Below are 20,007 nucleotides of genomic sequence, written 5' to 3' on the forward strand. Positions count from 1 at the left end.
CCCTGAAAGTGAGCAAGGGAGAGTGAGGTACTTGGAGGACCATAGCAATCAGAAAGTGATATTAGGAGATAAGAGAGGCAGAAATCTAGCACTAAGAGATAAGAGAAAGGCAAATACTGAGACATAAGAGGACCAGATAGCAGGAGATAAGAGACCTGGACACCTTGAGAAGTAAGAGAATAGAGGAGAACTGAGCAAAGGGGAAATCAGATGGGGGACAAGGGCAACGACTGGGACATCAGAGAAGACAAAACAGAGTCCCCAGCAGAAAAGTGCTGAGTGAGTACATCAATCAGTCAGCAGGCTCCTTGGGCCTGGTCAGGAGACAGCTTAAGAACTCTGTGCACCAGACTTCTGATGAATAGGTCCCTGGGTTTAGAGTCAGGAGGTCCTATGCTCAAATTCTTACCCATATGTTTACAGGCAAGTCGCTTACCTCTTTCAGCCTTGCTTTCCTCATCTGTAACATGGGGATAATAGCACCAACCTCATGAGTTGTTTGTGAGGCTCAATCAAGACTTTGCAAACCTTAAAGGTCTATATATCTATTATAGACATGGAGATATAGAGATAGAGACAGAGACAGAGACAGAGACAGACAGACAGACAGACAGATAGATAGATAGATGACAGATAGCTAGCAGCTAAATAGCACAGAGGATAGAGCATGGGATTTAGAGTCAGGAAGACCAGAGTTCGAATCTTCCCTCAAACACTTATTAGATGTGTGTTCTTGAGCAAGTCACCTAGCCCTATGTGCTTTAGTTTCCTCATTTGTAAAATGGAGATGATAATAGCACTTACCACACAGGGTTGTTGCGAGGATCAAAGAGTTAACCAATGTAAAAGTGCTTTGCAAACCTTAAAATATTAGAGAAGTATTAGCTGCCCTAAGAGGAAGAAGAGTTGAGCAGAAAAAGCCCTGAACTTGGAGTCAGAGGACCTGGATTTGAATTCTGGGTCTGCTTCTTTATGTTCATATGAGTTTGGGCAACTCACTAAACCCTCCCGTTTCCTCATCTGTAAAACCAGCCTTTTTTTACGTCAAAGGCTGCATATAGCAGACTAGTGCAGCCTATGGCTTCCTTTTCAAAATTGTATATGTAGGTATATGTAGGTATGTATGCATACACATACATATGCATGCATTACATAGACATACATATAGACATGTGGAAATACTACTACTGTTTAGTCAGAATGTAATGAAAATTAAAATGTAATTTTTCTTTTTCCTATCCAAGTTCACAGGCCTGCTGAAGTCTATCCACAGACCCCAAGAGGTCCTTGGATCCCAGTTAAGGGCCTCTGAATAGGACGGTCTCTAAGACCCCTTTCAGCTCTAGAAGTATAATCAGTGATTCATGGTGAAACTGATCACTCCCACAGTTCCATATGCAAACCCTGATGGGGATAAATAAACGTCCAAAAAGTGTCTGCCCTGCCAAGTTTATTAGTAGAAGCTGGGCTCACATGGGCCCTCAAAGGTAGAAAGGAAGGTTGAAGAAGTTGGTGAGATGTAAAGGTGTTGTTACTCTGCAGTACCCAGACCCCAAAGTCACCTGCTTGAGGCCTAGAAAGGGGAAAAAGTGGCTTGGGCTGGCCTGGGGTGTTCTGCAGCCTTGGAAAGTGGGGGTGAAGGCTGGGGGGGTCAGGAGCTGGTCCTGCCCAGGGGTTCCCCCAAAACTCAAGAGCTGGGGTCATACACACGCCCCATGAAGATAGGGAACTTGTACTTCTGGTGCCACAGCAGGAAGATGAAGGGTTGCCTCACCTCAAAGATGGACATTGTACGGGCTAGGGACACAGTGGAGGCTGCCACCGCCTCTACCCCTGCTTCATTCAGCTCTAGCGTGGTCTGGTGACGGGCAGCAGAAACCTGTATCTCCGGGTCATCGGTCAGCCCACACAGGTTGAGATCATAGGAGAAGTCAAAGAAATCTGGGCCGAAGATTCCAAGGGAGAGAAAGTCAGCATCAGTGACAGGTGGGAGACCAAGGGGCATCCCTGCCCACAGACAGGGGATAGGTCTTGACTTGTGCTCTCAGGCCTGGAGAATGAAGTCCCTCCTACATTCCCACCTCCCAAGCCCAGGAAATGAACTCACAGTCTGCCTCCAACCTCCCTCTCCAGCCTCTTCTACATTCCAATGTAATGGGAGCTCTACCTATTTCCAGAACTCGACATTCCGCCTCCTTCCATTGTATATTGGCAAAGAGGCAGCTCAAACCCTCTGCCTGGAAGGTACTCTTTCCTTGGCTAGGCCTGCTTCTCTCTCTGCAAGGACCAACCCAGGTACCACATCCTCCACTAAGCCGTCCTTGATGCCCACAGCTAGAAGTATTCTCTCCTTCCTGATACATCCTTGAAACACTCAGTCCAGGCCTCTCCATAGCCCCTGTCATATACTGCCTTGAATTATGCTGCTCCTCTAAAGACTGTCATTTTGGGGTCTTTTTTTTTTATCACTAGTGCCTTTACCCAGTAGGTGGTTAATCAATGTTTGTTGACTTGAATTGATTTGAAGTGAGATCACAAATGCTAATTCCTTGAGAACCTTCCAAAGATGTTTTAAGTGATTGCTTCTTCTCATCTATTGAATTCTTCCTCAGCCTTTAAATTCCAACTCAAATCCAGCCACTTCCACAGGGAAGCGCCCAGCTCTTAATGATATTCCCCCACTGGACCTCACATAGCACTTTGTCAGACTATACAATATATCCTCGAGAGCAGAAATTAGACTTTTTCCTCTCCCGTACTTTATTTAAATTTTCAATTAACAAGCACATCTATGGGGCGGCTAGGTGGCACAGTGGATAAAGAACCGGCCTTGGATTCAGGAGGACCTGAGTTCAAATCCGGCCTCAGACACTTGACTTACTAGCTGTGTGACCCTGGGCAAGTCACTTAACCCCCATTGCCCAGCAAAAAAACAAACAAACAAACAAACAAAAAAAAAAACAAGCACATCTTGTTTTTTCCCTTCTCTCCCACCCACCTCAAATGAGATAATATTTGTAAAAGCACTTAGTATACTGCCCAGCACTTTAAATGCTCATCTCCTTCCTTCAATCCTCCAACTTAAAAGTAAAAAAGAAGAGAATGTAGAAATTGTTTCATTCTTTTATTTGTATCCCCAATGTCTTGTGCAAACAATGTGTGGCATACAGTAAGTGCTTAATAAATGTTTGTGATTGATTGATTGATAACTCTATGATGCTTAAGAAATATTGTGTTTTCTAATCATTTATACACATGTCATGTGACTCCTAGACGATAAAGTATTGGAGGACAGTGCCTTTATCTAAATTTTGTGTCTCCTCCCCAGAACAGCCACAATGGGGAGGGGTTGGTACACAGTAGGCATTTAATAAATGCCTGTTCTATAGGTTTCTGTTCCAGCTTCCTGTGCCTGACTTACTCCTGTTATTGTGACTCCTCTTCTTATAGTCTACAAATAGTCCAATCTCTATCCAGAAAAAAGCCTTTACTCTACCCTCCTATCTCCTGCTTCCTTTCTCAGCCAAACTCCTGGAAAATGACTCCTTTATTCCTTGCCTCTCCCCTCCCTTACTTCTTTTTTTTTTTTTTTTTGTGGGGCAATGGGGGTTAAGTGACTTATCCAGGGTCACATAGCTAGTAAGTGTCAAGTGTCTGAGGTCGGATTTGAACTCAGGTCTTCCTGAATCCAGGGTCAGTGCTTTATCCACTATGCCTCCTAGCTGCCCTACCCCTTCTTAACCCTTTGCAAAATGACTTCCAACCTGGGCACTCCAATGAAAGTAATGCCTTCACTGACGGCTTATTTACTAAACCCAATGCTCTTTTGTCTGTTGTCCTTAATCTCTGTGGGGCATTTGAAACTCTCAGATCACCTTGTTTCCCTGGACTCTCTCTCCCCCGAGTCTGGGTGCCGCTCCTCTTTTGCAGGATTCCTGTTTGTCCTTTCTTTCTTGGGTTATTTTGCTGGCTCATGTAAATCAAGTATCTGTGGATGGATCCAGTTCAACATTCTTTTCTCCCTCTACATCTCTCCTGATGACCTCATCAACTGCCTCGGGTTTAATTTTCATTTCCATGCCCCTGATTCTCTATATCCTGCTCTGGTCTCTTTCTTGGGCTCTGCCTATGCATGTCCAATTGCCTATTAGACATTTCAAACTGAATGGCTTATAGATGTCTCAAACACAACGTGTTTAAAGCACAACTCACTGTATCTTTCCCCAGAACCCACCACTCTTCCAAAATCGTCTATTTCTGCCAAGGGCTCCACCATCCTCCCACTCTTCCAGGTTGAAACTCAACTAACTCTCTCTCTCTCTCTCTCTCTCTCTCTCTCTCTCTCTCTCTCTCTCTCTCTCTCTCTCTCTCTCTCTCTCTCTCTCCCCCCCCCCTTCCAATCAGTCGCCCGATCTTGCAATTTCTACCTTCACAATCTTTCACATTCATCCAGTTCTCATTGTTCATTATTATTTCTCCCATGGATTATTGCTATGACCTTATCAGTCTCTCTGCCTCATACCTCTCTTTTCTTCAATCTGCAAAGGATTTCCTCAAGTACAGATTTGATTATGTTACTCTCCTACTCACTGAACTACAGTGGCTCCCTATCATCTCTAGGTTAAAATATAGACTCCTCTGCTTGACTTTTGAAGTCCTTCATGACCCAAGTGGAACTTAGTAGTTTTCAATTTCATTATACGAGACTCTCCCCACAATCTGCTCTGCCTACACAAACAGACCTTCCTGCTGTTTCTCATGAATGACATTCCACCTTATTCCTTCATGCACAGGCCATGGGCTTTATAACCCCAGTGTCTAGTACAGTGTCTGGCTCATAATAGACTTTCTCTTTTTGGAGGAAATTGGGATTAAGTGACTTGACCAGGGTCACAAAGCTAGTAAGTGTCTGAGATTTAATTTGAACTCAGATCTTCCTGACTCTAGGGCCAGGTGTTCTATCCATTATGCTGCTTAGCTGGTCCTCATAATAGACTTTTTTTTTGGTGAGGCAATTGGGGTTAAGTGACTTGCCCAGGGTCACAAAGCTAGTTAGTGTTAAGCGTCTGAGGCCGGATTTGAACTCAGGTCCTCCTGACTCCGGCCAGTGCTCTATCCACTGTGCCACCTAGCTGCCCCTCATAATAGACTTTTTTTCTTTCTTTTTTTTTTTTGGTGAGGCAATTGGGGTTAAGTGACTTGCCCAGGGTCACACAGCTAGTAAGTGTTAAGTATCTGAAGCCAGATTTGAACTCAGGTCCTCCTGACTCCAGGGCCGGTGCTCTATCCACTGTGCCACCTAGCTGCCCCCTCATAATAGACTTTTTTTCTTTCATAATAGTCTTTTTTTTTTTTTTTAGTGAGGTAATTGGGGGTAAGTGACTTGCCCAGGGTCACACAGCATAATAGTCTTTTAATGAATGCTTGTTGACTGACTGATTGATTCCATAGATTACAAGCATGAAAAGGGATTCTCAGACATCCTTTCCATTCCTACCCTCCCAGAGGAGGCTATACTTTTCCCTTGGGGCTGACCAGAGCCATCCATTCCTCCCAGCGTCTTCAGCACAATGAAATGGATCCTGAGCATGTCACTGAATTCTAGGTTTCAGCTCCCTGATCTGTCAAATGGCTTAGAGCTGGAAGAGACTTTAGTGGTCCTTGAGTCTAACACTCTCACTTTACAGATGAGGAAACTGGGGCACAAGGAAGTTACTTGCTCGGGGCCGTGCGTTTAGTATCTGAGGCAGGATTTGAACCCAGGTCTTCCTGACTCCAAGTCCAGTGCCCTCTTCACTCTGCCATGTTGCCCATCTTGGGGGATTGTTGTGAGGACCAGATGTGACAGTGGGCATCAAAGTGTTTAGGAGGGTCCCAAGGCCTATCTGGATGGGCAGCATTCTTTTTTTGTTGTTGTTTGTTTGTTTTGTTTTGTTTGTTTTGTTTTTTTTAGTGAGGCAATTGGGGTTAAGTGACTTGCCCAGGGTCACACAGCTAGTAAGTGTTAAGTGTCTGAGGCTGGATTTGAACTCAGGTACTCCTGACTCCAGGGCCGGTGCTCTATTCACTGCACCACCTAGCTGCCCTGGCAGCATTCTTTATTGCCTCGTCACCCCCGTTCCTGCTCTACACTGAGGAAAAACAGTGAGGTCACAGGGCTTACCCATCTTCTCCAAGATCTCGAGCAGGTCCTGGTTGGTGTTCACCTTGAGTCGAGGCATGGTGAGCAGGGTCGGCTGACTCTTGCTTTTCTCCAGCTTCTCCAAGATGGCTCTGAAGACTTCGATGCTGAAGTCCAGTTCGACCTCAGCAAGCTGAATGCCCAGATGCTGAGGCAGCAGGATCACCAGACTCAGATCATCCGAGAGCTGCAGACGACCGACCTGGGGACCAAGAGATGCGGCCCTTCAGCTAGATCTGAGGCTATCTCTCCTGAGCCCCAGGAAAGGCCTAGTGGGCTACAGGGTCATACGATGAGAAAGCCAGTGCTGGGAGATATCTCAGAAGTCAGCCAATGCAATCCTCCCATTCTTCACATATGGAAACTGAGGCCCAGGAAATGAACCGATTTCCCAAAGGCCACACAAATGTCAGAGAGAGGATTCAGACTCGGATCCTTTGACTCCAAATGGGCAGAAGTTCCTCAAGTGGTGGCAAACATGAACTCTAATGCTTCTGAGGAACTCTGGGGAAGAACAAGTGACCTCAGTTTTCCTCATCTGCACAATGGGGATAATAAGGAAAGCGCTACTTTGGAAGTATGAACTGTGCTTGCTAGTCTCATTCTGTGGAGGAATTGAGGGCAGCACACACATGAATACACATGTGCTCACACACATATACATGCACCACATAGACACATCGCTTTCTCAGCCTTTTTGCTTCTCTCATAGCTTAGCCAGAAAGGGATACCAAGTCTCAATGTGACTCATATGAACTCAGATGCTGCTAGAGAGGTGAAGGAGCCCAGCGACCCCCACTTTCCTCCAGCAACTATTAGAATGAAGAAAGTTATAAAAAGCAGAGTAGAAAGAAGAGGAGGAGGAGAGCTCAGAGGATGAATGGGATTCTATGGTCCTGGAGGGAGGGCAACTAGGCATCTACGAAAACAGGGAACACAGAAAGAGCCCCAGGTGGGGAGTGTAGGGTCGAGATGGCTGGTAGCAAGACCCTTTGTTCTCACCTTAGCTTTCAAGTTGGGGTCTGTGAAATGGGTCACCGGGTATTTCTCACTCTTCATCATGGACACCTTCACCTTCACCTTGGAGGATTTAGGGTAAAAGGGCTCCTGGGAAGTTTTTTTAGGATCAAACTTAGTCTTCCATTTGGCTGAAGGAAAGAAGAGAGAGAGAGTGGGAAGACAGAGGCAGGAAGACAAGGGCCTTATGCTGGAGAAAAGCTTACTAATAGCTCACATGTGTAACCTACTTTCAGCGTTCCAAGTGCTTTCTTCATAATGACAAAAATGTAAATATTTATTAAATTAATAGTGAATGGTGTATTTGCTTAAAATTAAGTCACTTTTTTTTTTTTTTTTTTGCTGGGCAATGAGGGTTAAGTGACTTGCCCAGGGTCACACAGCTAGTAAGCGTCAAGTGTCTGAGGCCGGATTTGAACTCAGGTACTCCTGAATCCAGGGCCGGTGCTTCATCCACTGCACCACCTAGCTGCCCCCAAATTAAGTCACTCTTAACAGTAAAACTAAACAATTAATTGTCCTATTCAATTATTAATTAAATAAATCAAATAAGTTAATTAAATAATTGGTTTAAATAGGTATCTGATTGATAAATGACTGGGATCTGCATGGGTGGCAGTAATATCCACATCCCTGAGTTCACAGAGCTCTCTCAAAGTTTAAACATGGGGAAAGTAAGGCTCAGAGAGATAAAATAATTTGCCCTTGGTCACACAACTAACAAGCAAAAGAACAGGGACTCTTGAGCCCAAGTCTCCTGAACTCTAAATCCCATGCTGTTTGCACCATGCCCAGCAGCCTCTGGGACAAGAGGTATTTTTCAGGCTTTCTAGAGGGTTTTGTAGTGCGTGAACTGTTAACTCTGAGACAGTGTGGAAAATCTTGAGGGGAGGAAGAACCTGTGGAGAAGGGGAAGTTCTAGGACAGGAAGGGGTTGTCCTTGGGGCTCCAACTTGTTCCAAACTTTTAGGGAGCCAGGAATGTAAGGTTATAAAAAGACCCAAAGGTTCTGGGATTTCCTCTGCATAGGGAACTCTTGGTGTGGGAACTTTCCCACAAATCCAGATTCATACCCATTTGTGACTGCGGATAAGCCCCGTGGAAATGGAGTGACTTACCCAGGGTCATACAACTAGAAAGAATCAAGGAGATATTTGAACCCAGGTGTTCCTGACTCCAAGCCCAATGACCCATCCAGTGTGGATGTGGTCTCTGACAGTGGGCAGCAGCAGGAGCTGGTGTTTAAGTAATGCTTTGAAAAACTGATCGTGACTTTTACACAAGTTCTCCTCACATTTGATCCCTTACCGTTAAGGTAGACAGTATTGACTAGGACAAGGCTGATGTCTGATGACAGGCTCTTCAGGACGTTGACGATCTTGTTATTGGTCTGGTTGGCCACCCATGAGTTGATCAAAGCCAAGTTCGCCTCACTGTCATTGTTCAGAATCACGGGCTGGTGGCCGTACAGCATCTGGGAAGCCTTCACAAAGTTCTTCTTTAGAATCAGGTCTGGGAAAAGGATAAGCAGCAAGCTATGGTGAGAGGAGAAGATGGAATCTCCTTATCCCCTTGCCAGAGCAGCCTTTAGTTAAACACATGCATGGACCAGTCTTCCTCTTTCCTACTCCAGAGAATCATAGAAGCTGGCAAGGGACCTTAGTCTACCTCTCTCAACACACAGAGAAAACCGAGGTCCAAGGGGTTTGCCGGAGTGAATCAATCAGCTGGGAGCAGAGCTGGGATGACAACAGTGACAACATCATCAGTCTCCTTTTCTTATAGATGAGGGAATTGAGTCCTGGGATAAGAATCCTGCATGGGCAGGATCTGAATGGATCCTTCCTTAAGCCAAGTCCAAACTTTAACCCTCTCTTTTCCTGTCCCCCACACTGCTACCCTCCCAATCTCTATATTAACATTTTACCAAAGCTGCAGTTTGAATTACACCTAACTCCTAGTCTAGTGCTTAGCCCATTCATCCTCCTCCTCCCAGCTGTTCCATTCCCTTGGGCTCCCCCCAAGTCTTCCCAATGTATACCACAAGCACCTTGGCAATCTTCCTGCCTTGCTGTGCTGATGCTGTTGTACCCTCCAAACTGGACCTCTAGATCTCCCTCCCTGGGACAGTGAATGATGAGAGCCCATTGTATCTAGGTGGCACCCAATCATGCTGCTTCCCATCTATCTTCCTGCTGTGCTGGGGTCTGTACCTAGCTCCTTCCCCTCCTCCTCTTGCTCTGGGAATGGCAAGGAAACGAACACTACCAATGCTTCCAGAAAGAGTATGTGTGTCATGGATTGCCCTATGATCCTACTCAAGATCCCTGTCATTTCCTTTATTATTATTATTATAGCTTTTATTAGCCACTACTCCCCTATATGTGTTATCTCCCACCATTATAATGTAAGCTCCTCTAGGGGAGTTCTCTTTTGGGTTTCTATTACCAGCCTTTGACATAATGTTTAGAACCTAGGAAGTACTTAATAAATGCTTTTTCATTCATTCATTCACTCATTCACTCACTCATTCACTCATTCATTCATTCATTCATTCATTCATTCATTCATTCATTCATTCATTGTCATAAACAGTTCTACCAAAGTCCTACACTTTGGTTTAGCGATTCTTATTGTGCCTCCACCTCCCCATCCTTTCCACTGCTAGGATCTCAACAGGGACTCGGGACCAACAGCAGGCAGTTGCCAAGTACAGAGGACCCTTAAAGCTCCCTTCAGCAGTGAGAAGCAGCTGACTGGTCTACCCTCGGCGATGGCCTCTCACCAGGACTGTGGAAGATCTGAGAGGCTGAGATGAAGCCTTTGGATGATAGGTTCTTCAGGGCCTGGTGGACACAGTCAGAGTCATTGGAATAAGAGAGAATGTCTTCCAGGTTTGCCTTAGTGTTCTTTCCAGCCCCTGGGGTAGATGAGACAAGGTTGAGGGTTAGTAGCTGAGACTGGAGTCAAGGCCAGGACAAGTCACAGAAGAAGGATGTGATGGCATCTGCTGCCTATGGAAGGATCTCTTCTTTTGGGGTCTAGGTTACCCTTTTGATTCTCCCTGCATAACAACTCTCCCACAATTCATCTCTTCCTGTCTACTCACACTTCCAAAACCCAAATTGAAACTCTCTTCAGATTTCTCTCTCCTTTTCATAAAAAAAGGTCCGATGTATGTATGTTTTTCCTATTAATCTCATTAATAAGCAATATGGAGTGGATAAAAAGCTGGCTTCTGAATCAGGAAGATCTGGGTTCAAATCTTATCTCTGGACATGCACTGGCTGTGTGACCCTGGGCAAGGCACCTTACTTTTCATTGACCCCAGGCAATTCTCTAAGGTGATATGTGGCAAATCAAAGGCCAACCTGAATTGGTCAAGGAAATTCCTCACCAAGAGTTCCCTGCACCCATGAAAATCTGCAGTATGCATATATAAAACATATTATACAGGTATAACATATGTATGTGTATCTGTATATATATATATATATGCACACACATATATACATATATATTTACTTTTTACATGACCATAATTTCAAAAACATCCCTCTTCTCTGCTCTATCCATTGAGCTAGCCCTACTTGTGATGACCTCTTACCAAGGCTGTTGAAACAGTTTTCTGACTGTTCTTGCGGCCTCGACTCTTTATCATCTCTGGCCCATCTTTCACAGAATCATGAATCACAGAATCTGAGTTGGAAGGGATCTTATTGGTGTCTCATCTAAGCCACCCTTCAAGAAGAAGGTTATCCACAACATTCTCACCAAAGGGAAGTGGTCCCCCAGGCCCAGGTTGGGAATCTCTAATGGTAGGGAATGAGTAAGTGAGTAAATGAAGCATTTATTTAGCAGTATTTAGCAGCCACCTCCTCCCATATACATACACACACTGCTTTGGTCAGAAGGAAACCACTGTTCTCCTTCCTGAAGGGAGAGTGATGACTAGTCCTTGATAAGAGCGGAGGAAGGGGGCCATGTTAGCTCTGTGCCCTTCTCTGTGGAGAGCACTGACAAGCCACAAAGGGATCCACCAACCAATCATAATGATTGGTTTCTTTTGTAATCCCATGTATTTTATGCTTCTGAGAAGGGTTCCAGGATACAAAAAATGTTACAGATCTCAGTTCTAGAAGCTGACTCTTTTCTTCTAGGCTCCAGGCCTGTGAGTTGCGGTGCCCTTAGATACAGTGGTAGGGGTAAAATAATGAGCTTCCCCCAAGCCTGGAATATCACAGCAACAGCTGTTTCCTAGGATAACCAGAGAGCACTGGAGCAAAGTCCCTAGCATTCTGGTTTGCCCTCCGGAGCCAAACTTATAGAAGGACGTGGATGAAAGTGGCACAGGATGGCCAGGCATGGATTGCCATGGTTGCTATCTATATCAATGGAATGATTCATCAGATTGATGAAATCACATGTCTGGTGGGCTGGAGTATTAACCTTTAGGGTTAGCAGCTCACCTTTCTGTGAAGTAGATAGTGCAAGTATTATTGTTATCTCCATTTTAAAAATGAGGAAATTGAGACATGAAGTGATTTGCCCATAGTCACATAGCTAAAAAAGTAGCAAAACTAGGATTTGAACCCAGATCCTGCACTCTTTCCCTCTATAGTACTATTCTGCTTCTCTGAATGTCCTTCTCCCCCTACCCCATGTTTGTCCTTATTTAATTTGTATTTCTATTTAATTATCTATTTCCTTTTAAGGTCTAGCAATCTTGCTCCATTTTTCACAGAGCTGACCTCACCAGCTGTTTGTTTCTCTGATCTCCTATAACACTTTGTTTGTCCCACTTACAGGGTACTCTTCACACATTGCAGCATACTATCCTTATGTGGGTACATGGCTTTTCTTCTCTACTGGACTGTGGGCTTCTTATTTGTTTTTTGGGGGGTTTTTTGGGTTTTTTGTGGGGCCACACAGGGTCACACAGCTAGTAAGTATCAAGTGTCTGAGGCTGGATTTGAACTCAGGTCCTCCTGAATCCTGGGCTGGTGCTTTATCCACTGCACCACCTAGCTGCCCCTAGACTGTGGGCTTCTTAAAGGCAAAGATAATATCTTGGGCATCTTGATATCACTTGAAACCCCTAGCAAGGAACCTCACACACAGGTGGTGGTCAAGAAACGAGCTAGAGCAAAAAAGGGATGATCAGGAATAGGTTAGCACCTGATACAATCACCACTGTTTATAAGACTTCCTCTTAAAGCCATATTGTTATGGCTGTACTGGGTGTACTCCTCTTCAGTGTGGCTGTGACTGGGGCAGCCGTGAGGACATGGGGGCAGCTGTGAAGGGGAGTAGCCAGGTAGGCCCTTCCTTACCTAATAGGATGTTGGTGAGAAGGCTTGCAATGCTGAATGGAGAAAAGACCATATTGGAGTCTATTTTCTTCACTGACGAAAAGGCATGGTAAAGCTTTAGGGAGAAGTCTGTCAGGGCTCTGCCCAACATGTTCTCTGCTTCTTGAATCTTGGTCTCAGAGCAGGAAGTATCAGGAACCAGGCAGATAGGCCCAGGAGGGGCCTGAGTGGTTGGCTGGGAAGTTGATTGAGTAGGGGCCTCTGTAGGGGATTGAGTAGTTGTTTCGTTGGTAAACTCGATTGGATAGTCTGTTGTGGGGTGAGTTGAGAGGTTGGTGGGAAGCTCTGTGAGATGTTCTGTGAGGGGCTCTGAAGGAGATTCTGTTGAGGAATCCACAGATGACTTCTTGTGCGGTCTCAGGTGGACTTCCACAGTCTCCTCTCCAGTTCTATTTTTTCCCATTTTCTGGGATTTAATGTAGTCTTTAGAGTTATCCAGATCAGCCTCTGATTCATTCTTTCCACTTGGCAGGGTCAATGATATATCAGCCTTATTTGTCTGCTCCTTCTTTCTGCTACCACGGCCCACCTTCAAATGCCCAGAAAAAAGGGAGAAGTTGAGTCTTAAGGACATAGTCCAGGAGAGCTGGCTGCTTAAAAATGTCTAAAGCCACGAAAGGGCTCAGATAATCAGTCACAGAGCAGGAAAGGACCTCAGAGACCAGGAAACCTCATCAGACACAAGACATCCCCAAAGTGGTCAAGTAGCCTTTGTCTGAAGACTTCAAATGAGTGGGACAACCCACCATCTTCAGGGGCAATCCATTCCACTTTGAGATGACTCTTCTTGTCAGGAATTTAGTCCCGACACCAAACAGCCTGTCATAGTGTAAAAAACACTGGTTCTGGAATCTGATGATCTGAGTTCAAGTTCCAACTCTGCCATCTATGTGACTTTGGCCAAGTCACTAACCTCTCTGGGCCTTAGAATCCTCATCTATAAGGGGGCAGCTAGGTGGCGCAGTGGATAGAGCACCGGCCCTGGATTCAGGAGGACCCGAGTTCAAATCCAACCTCAGACACTTGACACTTACTAGCTGTGTGACCCTGGGCAAGTCACTTAACTCTCATTGCCCTGAAAAAAAGAAAAAAGAATCCTCATCTATAAAAAGCGGGGATGGGAAGTCCATGAGGCTGTCTCCAAATTTAACTTTCTGAAACTTCAAGTGAGGAATGATGAGCCAGGTTAGTCTCTAAACTGAGGCTTCTCACTCAAATTCTGGAGGCCTGAAGTGAGGACTGAGTCCTTGTTGTTTGTCCTTCTTTCTCCAAGGTTATGACTTGCTCTGAATTGGATTTTAAGTGAGGGAAGGCTGTGCAAGGTCACCAACCTCACTCTCTTCTCCAGAGCCATCTGGGTCCAGTGGCGAGATATACATGGACATGGCCCTAGATGTTTCGCTTTTTTTTTTCTTAAGGCAATTGGGGTTAAGTGACCTGCCCAGGGTCATACATCTATTAAGTGAGAGATGAGATTTGAACTCAGATCCTTCCAAGTTCAGGGCCAGTGCTCTACCCACAGTTTCCTTCCAGCTCTTTACTGTTCGGGGCATTTCTCTGATCCATGGTCCTATTTCACCCTCATCCCCCTTTCACGTCTCATCTCTAACCACACACACACACAGAGCCACCCACCTTAAGGGCAGGTAATTTGCTTCAGGAAAGGTCTGAAATCATAAGTCCTGGCCCATATTTTAAATGTTTCTTTTTTCTCCCCAGCACTACAAGGGACTCCCCAGGGTCACACAGCTAGTGGTGGCAAGCCAGGCTTAACTCCAGTGACTTCAAAGGAAGAAAGCATGAAGGGGTGCGGTGGAGTAGAGAGACTATCAAATTTGCAGGCTTAAGGGATGGGTCCGATTCCTATCTCCACCACTAACCAGCTGTGTGACCCTGGACAAGTCTCTTCCCCTCCCGGATTTTCATTTTCCTCCCCTGCAAAACGAAAGGGTCAAACTGGACAATCCCTAAGGCTCCGTCCAGTTCGAACAGCCCTACAAACCGAGCGCATTTTGGGCTACGCCACGGTAGCTCCCTGCTCCTCGTCGCGGCACACAAAGAGTTAATCACGTGCCCTTCTTCCCTACCCCGCCCCCAGAGGAGTGTGCATTGGGGTGGGGGCACTTACTTCGGCCCGGGCCACTAGAAAGAGCAGCAGAAGGGTCAGCAGCGGGGTCAGCCGGGCTGCCATCTGGGCGTCGCTGTCCGCCTTGACCTGCTGAACCAATGCCGGGGGTCCCGGGTCAGTTCCCTGCCTGCTGAGACCAAGGGGGCGGGCTCCGGTCCTGGGGGACAGGGGATTGGGGGTGGGGCCCCGGGCAGCCTCAGCCCTCCTTTCTCCTCATTATTTCGTTCCCGATCCTCTCTCCCCGGGCCTTCCCCTCTTGGGCCCCTCCCCTCGGTTTTGTTTTCCTGTAATCTCTTCCATTTCCCAGCACAGCTGGCCTTCCCTCTCCCCTACCCCCACTTCACCCCACCCCAACCCAGCACCTCCCCTCCTCCTCTCCTCCCAGGCCTGGGTCTCTGTCCATCTGTTCAGCGGAGGGGGTCCAGGCTCTGGCAGAAAACAGAAACAGGGCAGCAGGAGATGGGGCCCGGGATTAGGCCGGGGGTGGGGGGTAGGGGGACAGCTGAGGGGCACAGGGGAGGAGGAGAGGAGTCGAAAAACCCTAGGGACGGCAGTGGGGGTGGGATGGGATGGGTTGAGGCTCTAAAGTAAGAATTAAGAGACAAGAGGCCATCCTCTCCTCCAGACCAGGAGAGGTGACCATTCCCACCTTGCCCAGCACCAAACCTGCTCCCCAGCTCCTGATCAGTGAGCAGCTTCCGAGAAGAGTGACCCCAGAGTCCAACCCAGATGGGGTGGAGAGGACCAGCCCTAGCCATGGGCTGGCCCTGGACACTGGCCTGGCCTGTTAAAAATTAAGGATGATTGATTCTTCTGTGATTTCCTGTAAATCAGGCTGGGCTGAAGGAGGACTCTCTGGAGAGCCCCAGATTGTAACCTGCTGGCTGAAGGCCAGGGATGCTGCTAGGACCCCTTTGGGTTGCACAAGGTCAGACACAACAACATGGAAGAATCACCAGCCCCACCTTTTGCAGGAAGTTTGTTTTTCTTCACCAGGAATTCAGTTAGTGGAAAGGATATTGGGTTTGAAGTTGGGAGTTGTGGGTTCAAATCCTAACCTTGCTTTCTACTACCTGTGTGAAGTTGTTCAATCTCTCTAGTCCTCAGTTTCCAAGTCTGGAAAACAAGATGGTTAGACCTCAATCCTATCCCCCTTAATTCTGTGTTTTTCTCATCCTTCTGTAAAGGGAAACTGAGTTACAGATGCTGGGATGAGTTTGTTTGTGGTAACTCAGCAAATCAAACTGGGGGTTCTGACTCTTGGATCTGCCCTCTAGCTACCCCTCAGATGCAGGAGGAGATACAAACACAGTGACTGGTCCCCTAATATCACCCACAGAGTGTGGGCCAATGTCAGTGAATAAGCCGAGGGGCCAGATGATCTCCAGAGAGCTGATCCATGCCTCTGGAAATACGTCTGCTCTAATGATCAAGTCTCTGGGTATCTCAATATTCACTGTTGGTTGGGAAATGGAAGGGGAACCCCTATATGACCTGTTAGGGATCAGTCCCCAACAGATTGGTAGAGCCAGCCCAGGGATTGTGATGATAGCTTTAAATCAACCAGACTTCTCACCCTCGATGACCACTACTTACTTATTCCTGTTGATTCTCGTGGGGACAAATGATACTATCAGAAGGCATATGAAAATCATTGCTGAGTATTACCAGGTTTGGGGCTCAAACCAAAGACCTTAGGAAAAATGGTGGCTTTTCTCATGACTATTGTTAATTAAAGTAAAGGAAATGGGGGCTGCTAGGTGGCGCAGTGGATAGAGCACTGGCCCTGGATTCAGGAGGACCTGAGTTCAGGTCCGGCCTCAGACACTTGACACTTACTAGCTGTGTGACCCTGGGCAAGTCACTTAACCCCCATTGCCCTGCAAAAAAATAAAAATAAATAAATAAAAATAAAGGAAAGGAAATTAGTTCCAAATAGGAAGGCTGACTTGGGAAGTGAACAGCAAGCTAAGAAGATGGTGTCTGAGGATAGGAATTGGATTTCTGGACCACGGTTAGTTTAAAATACAGGAATAATAAGTATTTGATGTAGGATGGAGTACACCTAGCAATAGTCTGTCAAAACATATTTTTCAGGAGATTTTCTAATCAAGAAAATTTTTAATGAAAAAGGGGAGAGGGAGGAAGAAAATTGCTCACATATATCTCCCAAGCCTGATGCCAGAGAAAGGAGCAGTTATAATGCAGGAAGGACTGTAGAAGAAGAGGGCCGGTGATTCATAGAGGGACAGTATCCAGGAAGAGAAGCAGCAGTACCCGAGTGGCCTGGGGCAAATCATGTCTCTTCCCTGAGTTTCAATTTCCTCATCTGCAAAATGAGGGGGTTGGACTCGGTGGCTCCTGTGGGCTTTTTCAGCTCTAGAGCTGAGATCCTGTGATAACATGAGCTAGTTTGCCTGATTCATTACAGGTGCTGACATGCAAATGCACAAATGCATAAGAAACTGGATGAATTAGAGATCCTTCCACAAGGAGGCCAACTTGCTCATAAGCATCATTGTGCCATGATGGCAAGGGACTCAACTGGAATATGGCTCTGGAAGGATAGGCCTTATCACAAAGAAATAGACTAGTTTAAAGGGACAGGAAAATAATAGCATTAACTATGAGGACATGAAGAAAATCCAAAAACCATAGCAGAAAACATTTAGGGGGAAATCAACAGGGGGGAGAAACAGAAACTATATTGTTAAGGAAATATGCTACAGCATGTCTGAACACAAGAGGGAATTAGATAAATAGTTTGGGGAACAGATCAGAAAGCTGGAATGGAGGTGTGATATAACAATAATGGAGGACTTCAATTATTTAAGTTTCTTTTGGAGCTCTCTCCCTGATGAAAGCCAAGCCAAGAAATTTAGATATTCTTCACTCACCTAGATTTGTTTGTTCTTAAAAAAAAAAAATGGAGCAAGTGCCAAGGAGAAGTGTTATTTTGAATTTAGTTCTGACCAGTAAGGAGGAAGTAGTTTGGGGGTGGAAATGATGGGAACTTTGGGGGAAAGTGACAATTTCATTATAAAAGAGGAGAAGAAAGCCAGGAACAGTCTGTTATTGGAGGAGCAGATTTCAAAGAGCTCAGGGAAGATTTAGGCAGGATCAAATGGTTTAATAATCTGTAGAAGTCAGTCCAAAGGGGATAGAAACCTCTCCTGATTTCTTTCCTTCTTCCCTCCCTTGGGGAATCTATTAAACTATACTGACTGGCCCCAGGATTTATGAGGACAAGCTGACAAATACCATTAATGAAAGGTAAACTCAGCAGCAGTTTAAAAAGGTTGACAAGACAACAGAGATAACCCTCTCTGATGATTATCAGAAAAATAAATCACATTTCTTTAAGTGCTTTTAGTCAATAAAACACCTTTCCAACAACAACCCTGTGAGATAGAGAATGCAAGTATTATTCTTAGGTAAGGAAAATGAGGTTCATAGAGGTGAAGTGACTCGCCTAAGATTACACAACTAATATAGTTATCTGAGCTTGGATTTGAACCCAGGTGTCTTGACTCCAAGTCCATTACTATTTCTACCATTCCATGTTGATTTCCCCTTATCAAGAACCAGAGAACTGCCTATAACCACCCAGATTCCCAACCACTTTTTATTTTTTGTCTTTTTTGCAGGGCAATGAGGGCTAAGTGACTCGCCCAAGGTCACACAGCTAGTGTCGAGTGTCTGAAGTTGGATTTGAACTCAGGTCCTCCTGAATCCCAGGCCAGTGCTTTATCCACTGCACTACCTAGCTGCCCCCCCCAACCACTTTTCACATCCACATCCATTTAAAAATAATTACTGCAGTGAGTCCAGCAAATGTGGAGGCCTCCCTACCTCCCAAATGTGTGTCCCAACCAAAGCTGGATGGAGTGCCCTTACCAGCTCTAGGATTCCTGCTAGCTCTCCTGAATCTGAAGGAGTTCAGCACAACCTCCTCACATTCTGAGAAAGAGTAAGCTTCTCTTGGAGTCATGGTCTTTTCAGAAAGCCATTTGCACTGTCTCTTTGAGGGTCTGGCAATTGTGTTCTATTTTTTTCAACAAAAAAATTGTCTCTTCTTCCCACACTCCCTCCTGCCACTGGTGATGGTGGGATCAAAAAGCAAAACCATTGTAACAAATCTGCATAATCAAGCAAAACAAATTCCCCCATTGTCTGTGTTCAAAAATATGTCTAATTCTGCTTCTTGAGTTCCTTATTTCTCTCTCTGGAAGTGGGTAGTATGTTTCATCATCAGACCTCTGCAATTTTGATTAGTCATTTCACTGATCATAGTTTTTAAGTCTTTTAAAGTAATTTGTTTTTATGATGCTGTTGTTATTATATAATGTTTTTGCTCACTCTGTATCAGTTCATACAAGTCTTTTCAGGTTTCTCTGAAATTATCCCTTTCATCACTTCTAATATTCTATTACATTCATATGCTGTATTTTTCAATCATTCCCCAATAGGTTAGTTTCTGGGTTTTGCCATCATAAAAACAGTTAACATAAACATTTTTGTACAAATGGATCCTCAAATTTCTTTGATCTCTTTGGGGTATGGGTCTAGTCATGATATCATTGGGTCAAAAGGGCATGCACAGTTTAGTGACTTTTTGGGGCACAGTTCCAAATTGATTTCCAGAGTAGCTGACAGCTCCACTAACAATGCATTAATGTCCCTATGCAATCTCTCCAACATTTGTCATTTTTCACTCCTGTCATCTTTACTAATCTTATAAGTCTAAAGTGGAACCTGAGGGTCACTTTAATTTTCAGTCTAATTCTTAGTGATTTGGAACAATTTTTTATAAGGCTATTAATAGCTTGGATTTCTTCCTTTGAGAATTTCCTGTTCATATCTTTTGACTTTATCAAGTGGGGAATGATTTTTATTCTTTTAAATCTGAACTATGCCACTGTTCTTGACTTATTCAACTAAAGAGCACAAAAAGATCTCTGAAGGTTTTAAGCCCCCTGCTTTCAGAAAGGAAGCATGCTTAACAGGTGATTTTCTAGCTTATTTTAAGAGGTTTCCATGGAAGGAAGTTAGGAAGTCCTACTACTCTCTTTTCTATGCCATTGTTTAGTTATGCTGATAATCAAAAGTACTTCCTCATGTCCACTTAAGACTGTCTCAATGTAATTTAAGCCCATTTGTTCCTTTTGAAAAGCTTTTTTTAGTGTTTTTATTTTTAAAATTCATCTTTATTTTTATTTCCAATTTTTCTCACTCCCACCTCTCCTTCCTTACTCATTGAGAAGACAAGAAAAACAAAACCTGTTACAAATATGTATAGTCAAGCAAAA

General features: G+C 45.0%; 1 protein-coding gene across 2 annotated transcripts; it reads right to left on the bottom strand.

Annotated features, from left to right (window-relative positions):
* Positions 1-1,433: 1,433 nt before the first annotated feature.
* Positions 1,434-15,469, bottom strand: SERPING1 (serpin family G member 1). Of its 2 annotated transcripts, none has more exons than XM_043969534.1 (8): positions 15,348-15,469; positions 14,699-14,785; positions 12,532-13,099; positions 9,984-10,118; positions 8,507-8,710; positions 7,184-7,329; positions 6,164-6,383; positions 1,434-1,941 (listed from the first exon to the last, which is right to left on the bottom strand). In XM_043969534.1, the coding sequence occupies exons 2-8, from the start codon at positions 14,759-14,761 to the stop codon at positions 1,688-1,690; spliced, it is 1,590 nt and encodes a 529-aa protein (XP_043825469.1). In that variant the 5' UTR covers positions 14,762-14,785; positions 15,348-15,469; the 3' UTR covers positions 1,434-1,687. The 2 variants fall into 2 exon arrangements, with proteins under 2 accessions (XP_043825469.1, XP_043825470.1); XM_043969535.1 differs by having other exon boundaries at positions 14,699-14,788; positions 15,348-15,458.
* Between the last annotated feature and the right edge of the window lie 4,538 nt (positions 15,470-20,007).

The sequence above is a fragment of the Dromiciops gliroides genome, chromosome 6, assembly GCF_019393635.1.
Source record: "Dromiciops gliroides isolate mDroGli1 chromosome 6, mDroGli1.pri, whole genome shotgun sequence".
NCBI classification, from domain to species: domain Eukaryota; kingdom Metazoa; phylum Chordata; class Mammalia; order Microbiotheria; family Microbiotheriidae; genus Dromiciops; species Dromiciops gliroides.